Below are 16,261 nucleotides of genomic sequence, written 5' to 3'. Positions count from 1 at the left end.
GAAAAACAAAACAAAACAAAACAAAAAAATTATCAAGGGAAGCCTTGGAGCTAGCTCTTCCTTATGATAGGACAATCATTCTTAATTCCATGAGAGCAAAGTAGAGGTAAATTTGAAAATCTGTTTCTGCATAAAAAGTATGTGTGGGAGATGAGAGTTAGGAAAAGAGAGGTAGAGATGCAAGATTTTAAAGCCACGTCTTGGTTACCTTTTATAGACGTTAACCCGTGTAACCCGAGAGGTGCCAGGAGGTAAAAGGCTAGCCTGTAGTCTATCATCTTGGTGATTTCCCATAGTCCAGATTTGGTCTTTGACCCATGGGACCCGAAATTCCATCTTTTCAATGTTCCAGTGTTGATTAAAAATCCACATTGTATAAAATCAGAAGGCGAACTTACTGATTTCATTCACTATTTGCTAAACTCTATGCTAAGTACGTTACATGCATTGCTTCCTTTAATTCTCCCTGTTATCATGCGGTATGTTGTGATCTTTTTTTCAGTTGGGGTAAAAAAAGATAAAGGGAATTCCCAAGGTTAGTATGTTCAGTATGTAAATGGTAGAGTCAGGGTTCAAATGAAGGCTGTCTGATACCCAAACCTGGAGCTTAACCATTACTGTTAGAAGCAAAACGGTCAGGAACATGAGACTCTTGAGGTTGGCTCGTGAGTGCACTCACTTCTTAAAACTGTACAATTTGGAACCTAATTGTCAGAAGGTGGCTTGACGAGCTCCAAGCCAGAATCAGAAGAGTGAATTATCGGACTTAAATGTTTACCGATATCAGCCTTGGGAAGCTTGGTGCATCTTCCTCCACACCAGAGGTCAAACAAGTTGCTGGGAGGATTGGGCACTCATTACTGCTGTCCTGGCCAACCCTTCTCCTGGGGCTGGTGGCTGGTGGACACTCTCTGTTACCTAGGTTCTCCTTATTAATGTACCAGGGCTGTCCCTCCTCAGATGAACACATTTCTTTTTTAGATAGAGCCAGAACTTACTGAGTAACAGTACCATTGGGCCTTGTAGGTCCTGGGGTCCTTATTGCTCTTTAAGGAGGCATGTTGTATATCTTTGCTCTGATTGGTTTGATTTCTAATTTAACTTTCAAAGATCAACTTTGTATCCCAACTCTTTGGAGGCAACTCACTTTCTTTTCCTTCCTACCTCCCTGACCTTCTAACTCTAGAATAAAATCTTGTGCTTGTCAAGGAAGGCTCAAAAAATCCCAAGTCCAAGGCCAGAGCTCACAGATTTTACCATGGGCGAAGGGTGGGAGTAGACGGGTGGGGGGCGGGCGGTAGATCATGCTGCTGGAGAACAATATAAATAGAACTACAATTCACTGGTTAGAAAAGAAAACACTTGGAGTGTGACTCAAATAAAAAGGAAAAAAATATATCAAATACCCCTTTCAGATACTTCCTTTATTCAACAAATATTTTGTTGCAACTACAAAATGCAGCCACTCTGCTAATGCTTGAGATGCAGTAATGAGCAAAAATGGACATAGTCTCTACCATCAGGAAACACATTGTATAGTAAGGTAGTCAATCAGATAATTAGTCAAATACAGAATATCATCCTAAATGCTACAGAGTGCATTTAATTCACTATAAGATGAAATTACAAACGATTCAAACTTGTGTGAGGGTCAGAGAAGCCTTCCCTGAAGAAATGATATTTGAATTGGTAGCTAAGGAATGAGGGTTAGTTAACTGGGTAGAAGGGCTTGGGATTAGAGAAGAGATAATTGGTAGAGGGAACAATATGTGCAAGGGTCCTGAGGCAGCAAAGAACTTGGAGCATTTGGGGGGAACTGGAAGGGGGCTAGATTTGAACCATTATCTACCTGATGCTCAGAGGGTCAGTGGAGCAGAGAGAGTAAGGACAACCCAAGTCCACAGAAGGCTGGAGAATAAGGCAAAGGTCACAACAGGCAGAGCCTTGAAGGTCGTGGTAAGGACTTAGATCCTTATCCTATGAGCTCTGATGTTGTTTAAGCAGATCTGACTTGTGTTTTAAAAAAGATGGCTCTGGGGCACCTGGCTGGCTCAGTCAGTAGAGCCTGTGACTCTTGATCTCAGAGTGATAAGTTTGAGACCCACATCAGGTGTAGAAATAACTTAAAAACAAAATCTTTAAAAAAAATTTTTTTTAAAGATAAAAAAGCTGCTCCTACATGTTGTGTGGTGAATAGATGGAAAGATGGTCATCAGTTAGGAGAAAGATGATGGTGGTAGTGGTGGAGGAGATAAGAAAAACAGACAGATGTGAGAGATATTTAGGAGGTGAAATGGTTAGGATCTTGCCAGTAGACTGGGTCTTAAAGATAAGGGAAAAGAAGATATCAGGCATGACTCCCAGATTGCATAATTGGATGAACGATTGTGGCAGACGTATAGCAACTCAGATCACTCTTCAAGAGAATCTTCTACAGAGAACAGAGCTGAGAGCCACCAGCTGCTGCCCCTTTCGATTTGCTGCAGCATACGGACAAGGCTGTGCACTCTCTGGCTGCTCCCAGACAATGAATGAACTCGGTGGGGGTACCAGAGCCAGGCTATTTCTGCCTCAGCTGGGACTCGTCTAATAGGCAATCAGTACTGTGGAGCTTCCCATCAGTGTGGTCAACAATTTCTCAGAACTAATCTGCAGTCTGAAGCTCTTCCTGCCCAGTTCTCTTCCCTTCCCTCTCCCTTTCCAGAGGGGACAGACATGCATTATGATCTGAGTCTCTCTCTGCCTATTCTAGCTCCTTCTCCCCTTTACCCTTCATGAGCATTTTCCTCAAGAAGCTCTTGCATGTTGAATTCCGTCTTGGCATGTGCTCAAAGAGGACCCGAACTGACACAGTACTGCCCTTCAGTGAGCTGGAGAATTTTGGGAGAGGATCACACTTTGCAGGGCTTTGATTCTACACATTTTGGGTGAGGCGTCAGGTGGGCAGGGAATCTCATGTCCACTTTCCCGCTCGTAAGATGTGTTTGTGCTTTACTGCTAAACTATCAACTATGTCCTCTGTGTGAGCTAGGGCCTGGTCTTCTTTGTAAAGTGTTTGTTCCATGGACAATCTCCAAACCTCAGTTTAGAACTCAAAACTAAAACTCTTTGCCTCTAGAAAAATACAACCTACCAATAGCAAAAATATCCTTTAACTTTCTTAAGGAGGAAGAAAAAGTAAACAAATAGAAAATGAGTGAGCAATTGTTCTTGAACAAAGAAAAGTAATTTTGCTTTGGATGGCCTTGGTTTCCTGTGAAAAGGAGTAGTCTCTCATAAGTGTTCCTAAAGGAAAAGACTTACATATCTGGCAACACAGATGGAAATCTGTCTTTCTGTGGTGGAAAGAAGCTAGTACTCTAAAAGGCACTCTTGCTTTGATGTGTGTCTACCTGAGCAAGGTGTCCTTTGAGAGGCTGGCAGAGGATGGCCCTGTCATGAAGATTGCAGTCCCCAGGAGCCTGTCCAGGTGAATCACCCCTGAGAGGGCAGATATGTTCAAGTCCAGCAGTGGTTCATCCTCCTAAATCAGGCTTGGACACATATCATGACGACTATTTGAATACTGACCTCTCTCATAAGTCAAACAACATTTCTTTCACTAGTTGCAGACCCCAGACAGCCCATACCCATCTCCCTGTGAAGTGTGGAGGCTGACAGTAGGTGAGTTTACAAGAAGTCTAGATCCCATTAGCCTGCTTGGACTAAAAAGAGAAAGGAGCATGTGTGGGCATCATGAAGGACGTTTTCCTGAGGGCTCTGGCTTTCATTAAGGGATGAATGAGTAAAAAGATTTCTCCCAAAGGTAGCTATAATTTCCCTGATGGAACCAAACAGAACATAATAAGGAGTAATTATTTGTAGAGTTAATAATTGCCCTAGGGAGGTCCGGAGGGATAGCAATATTATTGTCAACACGAATTTAGTACTGTTAAGGACTTTACATGCTAACTTAATCCTTTTAAAACCCCATTGAAGGGTGCCTGGCTGGCTCAGTCAGTGGAGTGTGTGACTCTTGATCTTGGGGTTGTGTGTTTGAGCTCCACTCTGGGTGTAGAGATTACTTAAAAAATAAAATCTCTAATACCCCAGTGAGATATGTGATTTATTTTATAGATGAGGAAACTGAGTCTCAGAAAGATTAAGTGACTTGCCTAAAGTTATAGAGCTACTAGAGAGTCTACTTAAGTCCTTTGCCCGTTTTTTTTTTTTTTACATTGTTGGGCTGTAGGAATTCTTTATATATTTTGGATATTAACACCTTAGTAGATATATGATTTCTCCCATTCTCTGGGTTACCTCTTCACTCTCAATAGTGTCCTTTGATGCACAAAAGTTTTTCATTTTCCCCCAGCTTTATTGAGATATAATTGACATATAATAAAAGTTTTAAATTTTGATGAAGTCCATTTTTTTTCTTTTTTTGCTTGTGCTTTTGGTGTCATATCCAAGAAATGACTGCTAAATCCAATGAAACTTTCTCCCTTCTGTTTTCTTCTAAAAAGTATTAGGATTTTAGCTCTTTAGTTTTTTATCTATTTTGAGTTAATTTTTGCATATGGTATAAGGGTCTAACTTCATTATTTTGCATGTGGACATCCAGTTTTCCAAGCCTCATTTGATGAAAAGACTGTCGTTTCCCCTTGAATGGTCTTGGCACCGTTTTTGAAAATCACCTTCTTTGACCATATCTGTGAACGTTTACTTCTGGACTCTATTCTCTTTCATTGATCTTTTTATCTGTCATTCTGCCAGTACTGTACTGTTTTGATTACTATAGCTTTACTTCTTAATTCTCAACTTGGATACCTTTTATTTCTTTTTCTTGCCTAATTGCTATGGCCAGAACTTCCAGCATAGTCCCAGAAGTGGCAAGTGGTCTCCTTGTCTTGTTACTGATCTTAGGGAGTGAGTTTCAGTTTCAACATTGATTATAATGTTAGCTGTGGTGTTTTCATAGATGTCATTTATCATGTTGAGGAAGTTCCCTTCTATTTCTAGTTCACTCAATGTTTTTTATCATGAGAGTGTGTTGAATATTATCAAATGATTTTCTGCATCAATTGATAGAATCTTTATTTAAACTCATTCATGTGTTGTATTACATTATTAATATTTTCAAACTGAACTACATTTGTGTTCCTGGGATAAATCCTGCTAGGTCACAACATATAATCCTCTTAGTATGCTGCTGGATTTGGGTTGCTAGTATTTTATGGAATATTTCACATCTATGTTCATAAGGGATATTGATCTATGGTTCCCTTTTGATGTCTTTGTCTGGATTTGGTCTCAGGGTAATGCTGGCCTCACAGAATGAGTCAGGAAGTGTTTCCTCCTCTTTTATTTCTGTAAAGAATTTAGACGGACTGGTATTAATTCTTCTTTAAATGTTTGGTAGAATTCACCAGTGTACTCATCTGGTTCTGGGCTTTTCTTTTTTGGGAGGTTTTTGATTATTAATTCAATCTCTCTACTTAAGTCTGTTCTGACTTTCTGTTTCTTCCTGAGTCAGTTTTGGTAATTGTGTTTCCAGGAGTTTGTCTAGTTCTTCTAGGTTGTCTAATTTGTCGGCACACAATTGTTTATAGTGTTCTCTTATGATCCTTATTATTTCTGTAAAGTTGGCAGAAATTTCCTCACTTTCATTAATTCTCTTTTATATTTATTTAGGTTGTTCCCTTTATCCATGTGCTTTATTCCTTTATGTGGAGTTGGGTTGCTGTCTAGTATCCTTTCATTTCAGCCTGAAGGACTCTCTCGAACATTTCTTATAGGACAGATCTCGCTTCTTTCAGTGATTAGCCCCATTGTCCATTTTCTCCATTTCATGTATTTATTTTCTATAGTAGTTTCCAAAAAATCTTTGAAGAGGGAAGTAAATAGAGACCTTCATCTAGTCTGCTGTCACCCAGATTTGGGAGTATTGGGGAGATTGTTCCAGATGTTGATGACTTTTTATTATGGCTAAGGAGTTTAGGGGTTATTAGGTTGTATTACATTGCTCGAATGTACATAGAATGTTCTAAATACAGTGTTAGAATCTTCTCTTTCACCAATTTTTATTTTTAATTTTTTCAAGATTTTATTTATTTGACAGAGAGAAAGAGGGAGAGAGAGAGAAAGAAAGAGAGAGAGAGCATGAGCACAAGCAGGGTGAGTGGCAGGTAGAGGGAGAAACAGACTCCCTGCCGAGCAAGAAGCCTGATGCGGGACTTGATCCCAGATGACCTGAGCTGAAGGCAGATGCTTAACAACTGAGCCACCCAGGCGCCCCTCACCAATTTTTAAAGTGTATGTTTTACATCATGCTGCTTGCTTGTTTGATTAATGTTGGTGAAAACATTTTATAGGTTTGTACATTTTTAATACTCATTTGATTGGTATAAGGGAGCGTCGTTCTATGAGGACATTTGGAATTTTCAAAACGGATCGAAGGTTACATGATAAATATTTCAGATCTCCTCAGGAGCCTGGCTCTGTGAAATACTCATACTCCTGCATGCACTTAGCACCGTGTCCTTGATGTGTACCGTCTATGCCCACACCTCTACACAGTCATGAGAAGAGTTTCTCCTGTGAGACTTCTTCTGAGGTAAAAACTCGTCAGGTGCCTGACTGCTGCCCCCTGGCTGGCCCATCAGAAAGATGATGTTCCAGTGTCTCTGGCAACTTCTTGCACAACCGTTCTTGAGTTAAGCCCCTTCCTCCCAAGGTGAGACCTTCCAGGGTGGGTCCATCTGAGACTCCAGGAAGACATGTGCCTTCTGCTGAGGAACCTCTGACTTTGTCATCCTGGGCATCGTTTATCGATCTCATAGGATTTGTATAAGCATCAAACGAGCGAACAGGGGAATAGGCATACATTGGAGATACTGCAGGTTCGGTCCAGACCCCTGCAATAAAGCAAATATCACAAAAAAAAGCAAGTCAAATGAACTTTTTGGTTTCTTGGTGCATGTAAAATTTATGTTTAAGGGCACCTGGGTGGCTCAGTTGGTTAAGCATCTGCCTTTGGCTCAGGTCATCGGCTGGGATCGAGCCCCACATCGGGCTCCCTGCTCGGCAGGGAGTCTGCTTCTCCCTCTACCTGCCACTCCCCCTGCTTGTGCTCTCTCTTTCTCTCTCTCTGTCAAATAAATAAATAAAATCTTTAAAAAAAAGTTATGTTTACACTATAGTCTATTAAGTGTGCAATAGAATTATATGTGAAAAAACAAACGTATACACCCTAATTTAAAAATACTCTGTCACTAAAAAATGCTAAACATCCTTTGAGCTTTCAGCCAGTGGCGATCTTTTTGCTGTTGATGACAGATGTTGATCAGTGGGGAGGTTGCCGTAGGCTGGGGGACTGGCAATTTCTTAAAATAGGACAACAGTGAAGTCTGCCACATTGAATGCCTCCTCCTTCCCATACGCTCTCTCTGTAGCATGTGATGCTATTTGATATCATCTCACCCACAGAACTTCTTTTGAAATTGGAGTCAATCCTCTCAAACCCTGCTGCTGCTTAATCAACTAAGTTTAAATTGTATTCTAAATCCTTTTGTTGTCATTTCAACAATTGTCACAGCCTCTCCACCAGGTGTAGCTTCCGTCTCGAGATACCACGTTGTCTACTCATCCACAGGAAGCAGCTCCTCATCCATTCAAGTTCTACCACGATTTGGGAGCAATTGAGTCACACCTTTGGGTTCCACGCCTAATTCTAGTTCTCTTGCTCTTTGCACCACATCCTCCATGACTTCCTCCGCTAACATCTTGAACCTTCAATTAGTAAAAAGCACAACAAATTGAAGTGCAATGAAACAAGATAGGCCTGTATTTTTCCAAGTTAGTTGTATAGCAATGGCACACACAACATAAGGTATTGCTAATGTGCTGCGTCCAGCCTCTGTTAGCCTAAAAGCCCTTTAGGAAAAGCAATTAGATGATAAAACACCCAGGGGAAAGATTTGTTGGGCGACTTACTACTTGACAGAAAACAGGGCCCACCGCCCAACTCATTCACCATCACTTAAACTAGGTGTTAAGTAGAATAATTCTCTTTGGCAAACACCAGCCCTTCTGGAATTCATGAGAATGTTCAGGGAACTCTGAGGGAGAGAGGAACTAGTTGCCAGGAAAAGGAAAAGATCATAGGGTATACTCTTACTTTCATCTCTATCTGTGGCAGAACACTGAATATTTTTTAAATCTGAATTGTTCCTTCATTTCATTTGCTTTGCCCTTTGTATTTCTGTGGGTAGCCTGGTTTCTAATTCTGATGGGTATCAACTGAGCACAAGTGACCCCTCTGACTACAGGTTATGCACCCCTCTCGCCCTGAGAGGAGATCCCTGGTCAGGATAACTTGGCTAGTCTTCCCAAAGCCATGGCTCTGATAGAAACAGACCCAGCAGGTCCAGACAGAGGGCATGGGTTTTCAGGTACTTGGCTCAGCCCCAGAAGCAGTGACATGGGCTATTGCCTTGCCAAAAGAAGAGCTCTCAGCATTCAGGTAATTATGATTTGGGCCCCCAGAAGGCCACAAATGATTGGCATCAGTAGCACTGAGAATAAGAGAGAAAACTCAGAAACTGTTCATTCGTGCAACAGGAGAAAGGGCAGGCAGGATGGTAATTTATGTTCTGGAGTCACCGTGAAGGCAGTTAATCAGGAACCTGGCACAGAACCAGGTTTGAGGAGAGTGGAGAAGCCAACAGGGTTACAGAAGATGAGCTTCCTTCCTTCCCACCTGAGTTTGATGCTGCGTGTTATATTATGCAACAGGCCTTTTGACTTACCTGTCCAACACTGGAGCTTTTTACCCGGGTCCATCTGTACGTTCTAGCTCAAATCGCCCTGTGGCACATTTCATATATACATCTATTGTGGACTGTGTCCAAACCACAGTCTTCCCAGTCCCACCACTTACTCCAGCCACGGCTGCAGTGACCCAGTTCACACAAGCTTTGACCATGTTCCCTGATGTGCAACCTGACAGTGCCTTGCCTCAGGTCTGCGATAGAGCACCTCCTGCTTTCTACCCAGAGGGAAGACCTGGCTCAGAACTCACACAGGGGCAACCTGGAAAAGTGGAGAATGGACTCCTGTGGGGCTGCCTTTGATGGATGGGGAAGGGGGGGGCAACATATAAATGCTTCCCCCTTTTACCCATGAGGCAGATCAGTTTTGAGATACATTTCCTAAGGCTCCTCGGAGGTTCTGGCTGGCTGGAGCAGTGCCCATAGCACTGATAGCGCATCCTTGGGTTGGGTCTCCCTCTCTCCTTGTCCCTCCCCACATCCTTATTCCTGCTCCCTGGAACCCTGTTCCCAAATATACTACCTACCCGCACGGAAGCGCTGGCCTGAGGCCCTGCTTTCGGGGGAACCCAGGCTAAGACACTTGTGTAAGAAGGCTGGCTCTGTCCATAGTCGATTCACAGAGTGAAGGTTTCTAGTACACAGGGATTAAATCTGAGCCTTAGGCACTAAGCACCAATCACGGCTAAAATTAGCCCAAGCTGACATAGACCAAAGTCAGGTGATGGTGTGGCCTGACTCACCAAATTGTGGAAATAAAGGTGGTAGGCAGTTGCTATTATTTAAAAAATCATTTTATTTATTAAAACATCTTCATTTCCCAAGGCACTTCAGGAGCTTTCACAAAATACGGTTTTTATCCTGGTGAGGCATATGCTTTAGGAGTACCATGGTAACATAATCATAAAAGACAGTTACACCGAACACAAAATATCTCCCAATGTGACACGACTGAAGTGAGCAACGCTGAAAGACTGTGAACACAATTTGACTTTCTTCTCTGTAATTTTTTCCCATGATTAGGTATCACAAAAGAAGCACAGACAATGACGGCATTGTTGGCACTCAGAGAAGGTGCTAGTGGCTAAGGCTGATAAGGCCTTGCACGAACAGCAACTGCACACCTTCGCCAGAGGGATCCTGGGTTGAAAAACACAAAAACACAAAGACACAGACCAGGAGGCTGGAAACCAGCCCTTCCTAAATTTATTCTGAAGGGCAAATAACTTAAGCAGAAAAAGACACAACAACAAACAAACAAAACACAATAAATTCTACGTTATAGTTTTGAAAGAAGAGATGAGTTTGCTTGTCTCTCTTTCTCACTGACAGACTTCCTTTAAGCCATACATCAGAAACCACAGTAGCTAGACGATGGGATTTACACCACAGTAGAAAACGAGAAGAGGAGACTCAGTGATGCATCTGTATGGGCCTGAACAAGCCCAGTGCTTGGATCAGATGTAAACAAGTCTACCCAGTATTCACACTGAGTGGTCTAAGTGCTCACAAATCAGTGCACTTGCCCTTGTTCTGAACCTGCTCGGTTCCCTCCACAGTAATTACCTTTAGGTTTCCGCAGATCTGTGCTCTCCTGCCTGGGGAAGCAACAATCCCAGTTAATGTGCCCTGTGACTAAGAAAGTGTGAGAAATCAAACTCCCTGTGCGATTCTGTCTTTTCCTCTAAAGTGCACCATGAGAGGGAAACGGGGAGAAGGTTAGGCAGGGAGCTGAGACCTCCAGTCTTCTCAGGAGGTCTGAAATTAACATGTAAGTTTAGCAGGTGCCTCTCCTATTCTTCCAGGCCTCACAGGTCCTGGTGAACAGTTAACTTCTTAGGAAGCGCCCATCCACCATCCACCAAGTCCGTACGTCAGGGCGTATCTCCCGTTGTTGGTCTGGAGGGAAGGCTGTGTGCCAGGAGTACAGGTGGCCCGAGTCCGGCTGTTCAGCCAGAAGCAAGTCAGACAAAGGGGCAACATGATGAACAGCAGAGACCCCCACCCCCCCACCCCCGCTGAAGGACTCAGTGTCTACACAAGTGCTTCTGACAGGACAGTCTTCCCTCCTCACCTCACCCACTGGAGGTTGTGTTATAAGGCTGTGCTTTTAAGGACTGTGGAGCTTTCTTCGCCATCTTTTAACATCCTTGTGTGGCCTGGAGTTTGCCTGTATTTTATTCTATAAAAACAAGCAAAACCAATGTTAGTAACAAATCTTTAAAAAGATGTCTACCAGTCTCACGGGCTCCCTGCTCAGCGGGGAGTCTGCTTCTCCCTCTGACCCTCTTCCCTCTCGTGCTTTCTCTCTCTCAAATAAATAAATAAAATCTTTAAAAAAAAAAAAAAAAGGGCGCCTGGGTGGCTCAGTTGGTTAAACGACTGCCTTCGGCTCAGGTCATGATCCTGGAGTCCCGGGATCGAGTCCCGCATCAGGCTCCCTGCTCAGTGGGGAGTCTGCTTCTCCCTCTGACCCTCTTCCCTCTCGTGCTTTCTCTCTCTCAAATAAATAAATAAAATCTTTAAAAAAAATAAAAAGATGTCTACCAGTCTCTAAACAGACAAACAAAACCCAGACCTGAGGTTATCTCATTAAGGGGAAAAAACATCTTGGAGCAGATTCTGAACGGCTTCTCCTGGTCTCTCCTGCCTGAGAGCTGGTGTAGTGGTTGAGAGGTTCACCCTGACACGGTGGCCTGCGTCAGACCAGATGGGACAGTCTGTAAGCACCTTGCCATTCCTGACCTATGTCTGTGAGTTTGTGGGGAATCCTCAGGCAGGCCCGGACCCCGTGCATCAACAACGCGACCCAGAGCGACCTTACCCTTTGACCCTCAGCATCTGGTCAATGGTGTCCGGGAGGGGAGTGCCGAAGCTCTCTGGGAGGAACAAGGTGAGAATGGCTGTCAGGATGGTCAGACTCCCCATGAGAATGTAGGGCAGGAAGCGGTCGTAGGCACCTATGGCAAAGCAGACAGAACCACCCTGCCAGGGATGCGGTCAGACTTGGTCTCCCTCCCTCCCTCCGTGCTCCCAGGACTCTTTTAAAGAGACCGCGTGCCTCCTAGGCCTCAGCCTCTCCCACAGTCCGAGCTGCCAGACTGGACTCTGGCACCGGGACAGGTCTCAGAACAGACCTGGCACAGAAGTGCCCAGAGGTCCAGCGGCACCTCACGGTGCAGCGAAGGGGTGCAGACCGGGGGGATGGGGCTGAGCCGTGATTACTATTCCTATTTCCCAATGCTGGGTTTCCACGGAACTCAAGGTTCTCATCCAGGGACAGGAATAACTCCTCCACCTCTCCAGCTGGGTCACAACTTGCTCGATTTGCCTTTAGGCCAGATATGGTGTTTCTGCTTGTCAGATCCATGTAATATGTTCACAACACGTTCTGAGTACTTTCAAGGTGGCTGCCAACCCACCCCAAAGATGTGCTGGCAAGGGACATGGCAGAAAGAGCAGCTGCCATGAGGAAACAATTTCAAGTAAGAATAAAAATGGCACAAGGCAGGGGCGCCTGGGTGGCTCAGTCTGTTAAGCAACTGCCTTCAGCTCAGGTCATGATCTCAGGGTCCTGGGATCGAGCCCCGCATTGGGCTCCCTGCTCAGTGGGGAGTCTGCTTCTCCCTTTCCCTGCCACTCCCCTGCTTTGCACTCTCACCCTTTCTCACTCTCTAATAAGTAAATAAATAAATACAATCTTCAAAAAAAATGGCACAAGGTAGATTTATACACAGTATAAAACCAAAGTGCTCCAAATGACAATAATCCTCAACCCATCAGACCTCTTGAATGGCCATCTTTCCTTCCATGTTCCTTTTATACTCTGATTCCAAGAAGAAATTTCTCCAATTAAGTACATGGGCTCCCGATACCACCGTGCAGTTTCTTAGGGTAAAGAAACCAAATCCTCTGATGGAAGGCCTGGGATGGCTAAAACAGAAACACAACCCTCTGCTTGCTCATCTCATCAATTTCCAGCTAGTCTGTAAGTTGTTTTCCACATACAAGTGAGTGCATCCTCCACAGTGTGCCTGGACACCTGCCTCTCCAGGCACAGATCCAGTCCTGGATGGATCCCGTTTGCTGTGGGTGCCGGCTTTGCTGTTCACGGCCCCCCATGGCTCACAGTAAGGGCCTTCAGTGCTTGCACCCCACCCTCCCACGTGCCCTCAGCCCCCAGCACTCACCGAGGTAAACGAAGTAGGGAGACAGGATGCTGCCCAGGCGGGATGCGGTGGAGCTGACCCCCACGCCCATGTTTCTCACCACGGTGGGGTACAGCTCAGCCGTGTACACGTACACCATGGAAAAGGCAGCAGTGACTCCAAACTTGCCCACCATCACCAGGACGGTGGCCAAGTAATACAAACCTGGAGAGGAAAAGGGAAGAGAGTGAAAGGCACCAGCTCACGCTACGCGGCTACCAGGAGGTGCCCGAAGCAAACATACTTTCTCCTTTCTGGGATGTGGGGGACCGTTCCTCTGATGTCCTACTGTGGGATAAGTGGCTGTAGCCAAGATGTCCCTCCAAGTTGATTACTGAGAGGAGGCTGGGACCCACAGCTATGTGAGGACACATCCTTCTCCTCAGCCTACAGACCACCAAGGTGAGCCCTCAACAGCCCAAGTAAAGCTGCTCCAGGCCCCAAGTCATCAAAGACATGCCTGTCAAGGGTTCGGGTGGCACCCCAGAACCGCACTCTGCATGCACTGTGGAATTAATGAAGGACCTGTGGATGAATGGGAGTTTCCCTCTACTCAGACCTCAACAATTCACAGGCCAGCAGACCCCAGGAACGATCCTCCGAGCTGCCCTGCTCTGGGGTAAACCTGTGTGTACCCTGATGGACTCCCCTGCCAGGCTGCAGCGGGGGCTGTTCCTGGGCACAGTGCTGCCAGGCTCAGGGGCCCACACACGATCACCCCCAAACCCATGTGTATGACAGCTCTGGGCACCATAATGGAATAGGAGGGTCCACCAGCTGTCCTGTGAATTGTGGAAAAGGGCTACCTCCCACCCATCTGTGGCCCGTGAGAACCACACTGTTCCCAGCCCCTCCCTTCTCCCTTCCTTCATCTCTTCCTGCTCCCTCTTCCTCCTCAGACACGCCAGGGGTATGCCCTCCCCTCAGGCTCTCTGCTTCTGCTGTTTTCTTTGGCCTGAAACGTTCTACTTGGAGACCTTTCATGGCTTTCCCCCTTATTTCATCTATGTTTCTGCTCCCCCCTCTCTGGGCCACTGTCCGTGACCGCTCTATATAAACTTCCTTTATTGGTATAATAAAAGGTGACCCAGTCTGCACCATATTAAGCATTTTATATACTTGTCTGTTGTCTTCTAAACTAGAGTGTGAGCTCTAGGAAGGCCTGGGGTTCTGCCCGACTTGTTTACTTTGTGTCATTACTTCATGCCCCAAGCACAGTGCCTAGCCCAGAGAGGCACTCTGGAGCTACTCGCTGAATATATAAATGACTAAAATAGGTCCAGGTTAAAATGCCATGGGTTTGGCTCTCTTTCCTCCCTCTTACCCTGCAGAGAAAAAACACGTACACACTCATTAATTTGGGCAGAGAGTAACATTAGCCACCAGCCCTATATGGTTGTTCTCACCACTCCCCCAAAGCCCGGTCATGACCAGTGTCTGGTTCCAGGAGACACTCTCTCGATTCTTTTATTTATTTATATTTCTTTTGGGTGAAGGATGCAGATATGCAAGTGAGGTGTCATAGTATGATTTTATTTTCTTTATGAATTGGGGGAGACGGCCTGGTAGAGGATGAGGGGCTCGTGAAAGCCCCAGGCCGCAGGTGCACAGCGTGCCTACCTGGGGGCACCAGCTGCACAGAGAGGAGAACGCTGCCACCCAGGAAGAGGGCCGTGGCCATGGAATAGCGCCGGGGCAGGTGCTGCAGCAGCAGCCAGGCCAGCAAGTACGCAGGGACTTCAACCACTGCCAAAAGGAAGCAGTTCACGTAGATGTCCCCGTGCAAGTTTGGAGTGTCGAGGGAGAGCCCGAAATAGCCCACTGATATGGTTATCCTGAAAGAGAGCACAGGGAGAAGCTGGAGAAGCAGCAGCCCTGTGCCTCCCAACCCGAACAACTATTAAAATACAATTACTGCAGGAAATTCAAAACTATCCTTACCAGGACAGCAGATTTAACCTCGAGTCTTCTTAGGACAAAAGAGAATTTCCTCCCAACTCCATGTTAACTCTGGGCCAGAGCAATATCAGAGCATTCCCAATACAGTGTCCCAGCAAAAAGGCTTATATTGTTCAGACAGATTTACTTTGTTGAAAACCGCCCCACAAGCCCAATAACAGCTTCCAATCTGCCTTTTGGCTTTAAAAACCCTAACTGAAGCACCTACAAAAGCTACTTCCCTACCCTCTGACCCTCCCCAAATCCAGCAACTGCAGAAGGAAGGAGGGAATGAGTGCGGAGGCTGGTATCGAGTGGGGTGTGACAGGACTGGAGGGATGGGGTGAAATAAGGAACAATCATTAGGTCAAACATCTGGAGAAAGACCACCCCAGCAGACCTTCGGTCTGTGGCAACCAGCCAGGAGGAGGCTGGACAGAGGCACTGGACCCCAACCCCACTGTACTCGTGAAGAAGAGGAGGGGCTCCCAAAGGTGGGGACACGTCATCTCTCATCTGTATGCTTGCCAGCGTCCCAGGCCTGGACCCTGACCCTAGCAGGCACTCTCTCTGCTGATGACCAACCCTCTTTGGCAAACCACACCTTTATGAATTAGAAGGCTTTGAGCTTATCTGCACATTGAAACCACAGCTGGTACCATCAGGGGAAAGGGAGTGTCCAGGAGTCCCTGGGGAATCCAGAGCTAGAGGAACACCTGGGTGAACCACAGAATAGGTGACTCATCACAGGCTTGCCAGTCTGTGGTGCAGGCTGAATACTGGTCCTGTCTGAGGGCAACGCAAGGGTGGTGCACTGCCCGGAGGGATCCTGGGCCATTCCTTGGAAATGGGTGACTCACAGTACCCCCCAGTGAGCCAAAGAGCTGGCTGCTCCAAAGCTGGATGACTCTAGTAATAAGGACTCGGAGATGAAGTCTGCTTTTGTCACCCAGCAGGCTCAGGTATTCTCGTAAGAATCCCCAGGTCTGGCCACTGAGCAAATGCTACTGAGGCACTAGGCTCTGTCCCCTCTCTCTGGTACCTCATAAGTGCCCTCCTGACACACTTGACAAAATGCCTCATAAGAAGGAGCCTGAGGAGGACATCTAGGCCATGGCCCTGCCTCCAGGGCAGTCTCTGAACATCCCAGAGGGAGGATGTCCTGCTGCCACATTTCCAGATAGTACTTAGCAGTCTCTGTAATGGAAAGGACAAAATGGCTTCACTTAGATCCTTCTTAAAGGCCTCCCTGTCTTCTTCAGTCACTGTCTGAGGAACAGAGGACAGAAACAAACTAGGGCCCAC

General features: G+C 45.7%; 1 protein-coding gene across 6 annotated transcripts in view; it reads right to left on the bottom strand.

The window, feature by feature from the left end:
* Window positions 1-6,213: 6,213 nt before the first annotated feature.
* The window catches only part of SLC22A5 (solute carrier family 22 member 5), a 28,152-nt gene continuing 18,104 nt past the window's right edge, over window positions 6,214-16,261 (bottom strand). Inside the window, exons 7-11 of one of the 6 annotated variants that reach the window (XM_027607201.2) lie at window positions 14,639-14,853; window positions 13,001-13,183; window positions 11,635-11,770; window positions 10,885-10,992; window positions 6,214-6,896 (exon numbers count right to left, since the gene is read on the bottom strand). In XM_027607201.2, the coding sequence (XP_027463002.1) occupies window positions 10,905-10,992; window positions 11,635-11,770; window positions 13,001-13,183; window positions 14,639-14,853 (622 nt within the window). In that variant the 3' untranslated portion in view covers window positions 6,214-6,896; window positions 10,885-10,904. Of the gene's footprint in view, window positions 6,897-9,592; window positions 10,993-11,634; window positions 11,796-13,000; window positions 13,184-14,638; window positions 14,854-16,261 lie in introns of those variants that run through there. The other 5 variants (XM_027607200.1, XM_027607202.1, XM_027607199.1 and 2 more) reach the window with 5 other exon arrangements.

The sequence above is a fragment of the Zalophus californianus genome, chromosome 5, assembly GCF_009762305.2.
Source record: "Zalophus californianus isolate mZalCal1 chromosome 5, mZalCal1.pri.v2, whole genome shotgun sequence".
Lineage (NCBI taxonomy): Eukaryota > Metazoa > Chordata > Mammalia > Carnivora > Otariidae > Zalophus > Zalophus californianus.
Note: the sequence above shows the minus strand (reverse complement) of the source record. Positions and strands in the feature narration are given on the sequence as shown.